The sequence below is a fragment of the Liolophura sinensis genome, chromosome 6, assembly GCF_032854445.1.
Source record: "Liolophura sinensis isolate JHLJ2023 chromosome 6, CUHK_Ljap_v2, whole genome shotgun sequence".
NCBI lineage: Eukaryota > Metazoa > Mollusca > Polyplacophora > Chitonida > Chitonidae > Liolophura > Liolophura sinensis.
In genome coordinates this window covers 18,523,716-18,529,715 of record NC_088300.1, presented here as the reverse complement: position 1 = coordinate 18,529,715, position 6,000 = coordinate 18,523,716, and the positions used below count along the sequence as shown (strand labels likewise).

The window sequence follows — 6,000 nt, the reverse complement described above, 5'->3', positions numbered from 1 at the left end:
ATGACGGTGACCATCCCGTTCACAATTTTATTTAAGACCCTAACCTGGTCCTAATATTCCTACTGTACATTCCACTCATCCAATATACACAACCCTAAACTATCCTTTGTTAACCATGACATGAATCACCCTTGTCTTTTATATTTGTACATTAACACCTATATACATGTAGTTCTCCATTTAACTGGCACATTTCATTTTAATTTTTAACTAATTCTAATTTGTTGGTACATCTTTTGAACATACAACAGAAATGCAAAAGAAAATCAATCTTTCCCACGAAACAACCAGTAATTTCTTGGAGGCAAGAGGATAATGGCAATGACATTGATTACAAATGGATGATGTTGTGGTTTATCAATAAAATGTGGCATAACAGCTAAGTTTGTCTCATAAAATGTACATAATAATTGTGCCAGGCGAATCATCATTCATTTATCTGATTGGTGTTTCATGTTAAATATTTGTATTTTAACAATGGCAGTATTAAACTTTACTGTTTGGAGAAACCTCGACATAGCCTGAAGAATTCCACTGTACCTACTTTTATTTTTCTCTTTTTCTTAATATGGTATCAGGTACTCAGGTAAGAAGTTATGCTGGCATTCAATATTACTTGTGGTGGAAAATGGGGTGCCTAATGTAAACCACCGTCCAATGTCAAATTGCTGATGAACTTTCCCATGTGACCCAAAGATATGCACACCTTATTGATGAAAGTCCAAATGATCTTCAACGAATGTAACACTATGCAAACTGACACAAACATTGTTGACCACATGTCTTCACCAATAAAAAACAATAAAAAGACATACTAACCACCAGTACTGGGTTAAAATGCACAGCTCATTGGTTGTATTAGCTTGTGGTTTTCCAGAAATAGGACCATTATACCAATGTGCTAATGAACATCTTCCTAGACTTCATGTAACACCACATGTATTTCTACTACACTAGATAAAATGTGTAAATGTGTTGGCATGAACCCCCCCAACCCCCCATAATACAAAAAAACAAAGAGAACTATCGTCCTTTTGTTAAGGTGTTGGTCACTTCCATGTTTACTGTATAAACTCTATTGCACTGGATTAAGATGACCAAATGGGGGTAGAGTGAGGATGCACAGACATGTATGTATGAGGAAAAGTTTGATAATAACATATTTATTTATTTTACACTCACCCACACCACAGCGGACAGGTTTATGGGTAATGGAGCGAGCAGAGCATGGATAACACCAAAATGGCCGCTGCTCCAAGAACAAAAAATACCCACATGATCAGTGCAGGTCAGTTATACAGAAGGGCCTGGCTTGGGGAATTATATAGCAGGTCTTAACAATGACATACAGATGAAACTGCTAAGGTTGTTTGTGTACAGTTGTATGTACAGCAATGTATTTGTCTTTCTCTGTGCGAAAGCTTGTGTAGGAGGAGCTAACGATGACAGAAAGATGAATCTGCTAAGGTTGTTTGTGTACAGCTGTATGTACAGCAATGTATTTGTCTTTCTCTGTATGAGGACTTGTGTAGGAGGAGCTAACGATGATGGACAGATGAATCTGCTACGGTTGTTTGTGTACAGCTGTATGTACAGCAATGTATTTGTCTTTCTTTGTAAGAGGACTTGTGTAGGAGGAGTTAACGATGACGGACAGATGAAACAAGGATGCCATCAACTCCTGTCTACATCTCCTGTCCCAGCTTGGAGAGCTGAAATCAAAGGCATGTTTTGTTTGAGAAGTGACAGGTCAATGATGGGTACAGTCTTTTTCTTTTCTTTACTCTTGTGTGTATTTAAATTTACCAGCTGTAATCATCTGGCTATTATAAAAGCTTACATCTACACTTTTTTTTTCATTTATACAGGATATATCCTGATTCTTTAACCTTTTTAACTGCCTCTGCAACCAATATTTTGAAACATTCTGAGAGAACTATGGAATGCAGAAAAATAATTTGCACAGTTCTTTGAAGATTGCATCTTTAATGACATGAACAAAATCAATTTTAGCATCATTTTCATAATAATTGTACGCAAAAATTCCACTGAAAAAAGTACTTTAGTGGTTGAAAAGGTTGAAGGTTTACAGTGTTTATTTGGCAGTGAAATGGAATGAAATACCTTTCTCGAGCATTATTTGAATGCTTAACATTTGCTGACCATTGTTCCTCTCATTGTTAATCCAAACATAACACTGTAATAGGCCTTAATCAGTTGTCCAAACATATATCGTGACAAAACATTCACAATCCCAAACTGTCTCACTTCTGATACACTTTACAAGCTCTCGAAGACTTACCTGCTTGAGGAACTGGTTGGCGTTCACCAGGTCACTACAACCATATACTACTCTCTTTGGAATTGTGCTGGACTTGCTCTGAAAACATAAAGTTAAAGTACAGAACAATGGTATAAGGACAAAGTGATGACCTGTCTGAGTGTGCTAGGGACTAGTTATCCAATCAAAAGGAGACATTCTGGAAAAATGTCCATTGTAACCTGAATATGCGGTATCTGATTGGTTTTTAAATCTGTAGATCATGTATCTGTCTAGCAGCAGATAGATAAATCATTCTCCTGATTTCAAAATTAGTCACTTTACACAAGGATGCTCTATGTTTAATATCAGCTAATCAAGTGTCAATTCCTTATCCCTTTGAAGCCTTAGTCATAACAGGGATACCTACAAACCAGACTGTGCCATGTACTGAGGAGAAAGCCTAGTTTCCAAAATACCTAATACCAGCACATCTCAGCGCAAAGTCTCCCCAAATAGAGAAATCTGTCAAACAGAGCTGCCTTACAGTCATAATTTGGCCATATGCATGTACTCCCACAAGTTACTAAGGGGATTAAACACATATGGTATACTGGTGTGTCATACTCACTGATTACCACCAGAATCCTGGAGGGAACTCACATGATATGCTAATGGCTTCATAGCAGAATTTATAATTTAATAACAGCGGCAGCGTGCTGCATGAAAAAAAAAACACTTGTATGAACAACATATTCTGTAGGGAGAAATTCGGTACATGTAGTTATCTCTGGGCACTCCAGTTTCCTCCACCCGGAAATCTTATCACCCCGCCACCATATGAGTGAACTCGTCTGGAAGTCGGGGTGTAACTATGATGTGATGTAGAACAGGTAAACCACCAGGATTTTCCGCTCTTAAGACCTGAGCAGTTAACTGATCCCGCTGCCATATGAGTGAACTCCTGTCTGGAGGTCGGGGTGTAACTATGATGTGATGCAGAACAGGTAAAACATCAGGACTTTCCTCTCTTAACACCTGAGCAGTTAACTGATCCCTCATTACCAGTCACCTACCCATCATCTATTGTGACTTATCAAAGAGGGTATGGGCAGTGTGACCACCAATCTAAGTACACAGCTAACACTTAATTTCTGAGACAACAAGCAAGTCTGACTTCATTCAAAATCTATAAGTTCACTGCAGTGTTTTGTTCTCATTCCACGTTGTTCATATTGAAAGACAATTAACCATACCTACACTTAATACATGAACACATGGATGTCTAACATTTTAACTGAAATGACTTATTTTCCACTTCCAACTTTTCGAGACTGTATTATCAGAATCTATCCTTGGTACACAGAACAGAGCTAGGGCTGATTTTATATTTAGACATTTGACTGGAGCTTCATGCTTTACTCTGGCTTAACAATATACATGATAGAAACCACCTCCCTTTGCCAGCTGTCCAACATGAAACAGCTGAAGAGCCAGCAAGCTCTCGACGCAAATACATTACCACAATGATCAAGTGCCATAAACGACCCAAATTTCACCCACAATTAAGTTGCACATTTTACCTGATTTTGAGGGTTCTGTTGATCTTAGCAAAGGTGTTGTGAGGTTTGAATGATATTTTGCTCGAAAAATGTATTTATTTATTTACTTGATTGTAGTTTTACGCCATGCTCAAGAATATTTCACTTATACGATGGTAGCTAGTATTATGGTGGGAGGAAAAACCACGGCGAAACCCATGACCATCTGGCAAACTTGTCATGTGTGGTCAAAAAGGAAGTCAGCATGAAATAGACTTGATAAACTTATATGATTGTATTGGTGGGAGGCTCCTCTCCCTAGCAGGCTAACCACTTAACTACAAAGGTCCCTGGAAAAATGTACGCCATTTTATAACCTTTACTTGCTCTAAAAATGCTTCCCTTGGTGCCTCTTCATACTAACCTTAGCATAATCCACCAGGTTCTGGTACTCAATGTAGTTACCTCCACCAACCATGAACACAATTGCCTGCAGGAAAAGATGATGTTATGGTCAGAAAGTGAATCTTCAATTCTGGCATGAATTTCTGTGAAGCATATGTACATGTACGTCTTTGTGTTACAGTAAATATTCTGACAGTAGGACTGTCGGGCCACAACGGGGCAATTTAGACAGCTTCTAATGAGAGGCTCACATCCACTAGTGGGGAATGCGGTGTTTTAATTTTTTACTTACTGCTAGAACCAACAACTACATGTACGTGTACATAAACTTCCTCAGTAGGGGAGTTTCAAGTTGGAAATCTGTTGTCATCAAAGGTGAAAACAGTCCTACTATGTCATTTGACTGGTGAAAAATGTCAGGCAACCTTTGTTAAAAATTTGCTTACTGATCACCTCTCTCATCCTTTTCCATAGGCACAAATGACACCTCTTTCCAACAGAAACGTTCACCTCTCTCACCCTTTTCCACGGGCACAAATGACACCTCTTTCCAACAGAAACGTTCACCTCTCTCACCCTTTTCCACGGGCACAAATGACACCTCTTTCCAACAGAAACGTTCACCTCTCTCACCCTTTTCCACGGGCACAAATGACACCTCTTTCCAACAGAAACGTTCACCTCTCTCACCCTTTTCCACAGGCACAAATGACACCTCTTTCCAACAGAAACGTTCACCTCTCTCACCCTTTTCCACAGGCACAAATGACACCTCTTTCCCATAGAAACGTTCACCTCTCTCACCCTTTTCCACGGGCACAAATGACACCTCTTTCCAACAGAAACGTTCACCTCTCTCACCCTTTTCCACGGGCACAAATGACACCTCTTTCCAACAGAAACGTTCACCTGTCTCACCCTTTTCCACAGGCACAAATGACACCTCTTTCCAATAGAAACGTTCACCTCTCTCACCCTTTTCCACAGGCACAAATGACACCTCTTTCCCACAGAAACGTTCACCTGTCTCACCCTTTTCCACAGGAACAAATGACACCTCTTTCCAATAGAAACGTTCACCTGTCTCACCCTTTTCCACAGGCACAAATGACACCTCTTTCCAATAGAAACGTTCACCTCTCTCACCCTTTTCCACAGGCACAAATGACACCTCTTTCCCATAGAAACGTTCACCTCTCTCACCCTTTTCCACGGGCACAAATGACACCTCTTTCCAACAGAAACGTTCACCTCTCTCACCCTTTTCCACGGGCACAAATGACACCTCTTTCCAACAGAAACGTTCACCTCTCTCACCCTTTTCCACGGGCTCAAATGACACCTCTTTCCCATAGAAACGTTCACCTCTCTCACCCTTTTCCACGGGCACAAATGACACCTCTTTCCCATAGAAACGTTCACCTCTCTCACCCTTTTCCACGGGCACAAATGACACCTCTTTCCCATAGAAACGTTCACCTCTCTCACCCTTTTCCACGGGCACAAATGACACCTCTTTCCCATAGAAACGTTCACCTCTCTCACCCTTTTCCACGGGCACAAATGACACCTCTTTCCAATAGAAACGTTCACCTCTCTCACCCTTTTCCACGGGCACAAATGACACCTCTTTCCCACAGAAACGTTCACCTCTCTCACCCTTTTCCACAGGCACAAATGACACCTCTTTCCAACAGAAACGTTCACCTCTCTCACCCTTTTCCACAGGCACAAATGACACCTCTTTCCAATAGAAACGTTCACCTCTCTCACCCTTTTCCACAGGCACAAATG

The 6,000-nt window shown here is 40.4% G+C and overlaps 1 protein-coding gene across 1 annotated transcript in view; it reads right to left on the bottom strand.

The window, feature by feature from the left end:
• Positions 1–1,205: 1,205 nt before the first annotated feature.
• Positions 1,206–6,000, bottom strand: part of LOC135466330 (sec1 family domain-containing protein 1-like) — a 48,749-nt gene continuing 43,954 nt past the window's right edge. Inside the window, exons 22-24 of the mRNA XM_064743763.1 lie at positions 4,226–4,291; positions 2,303–2,380; positions 1,206–1,712 (exon numbers count right to left, since the gene is read on the bottom strand). Coding sequence (XP_064599833.1) covers positions 1,686–1,712; positions 2,303–2,380; positions 4,226–4,291 — 171 coding nt within the window. The 3' untranslated portion in view covers positions 1,206–1,685. The remainder of the gene's footprint in view (positions 1,713–2,302; positions 2,381–4,225; positions 4,292–6,000) is intronic.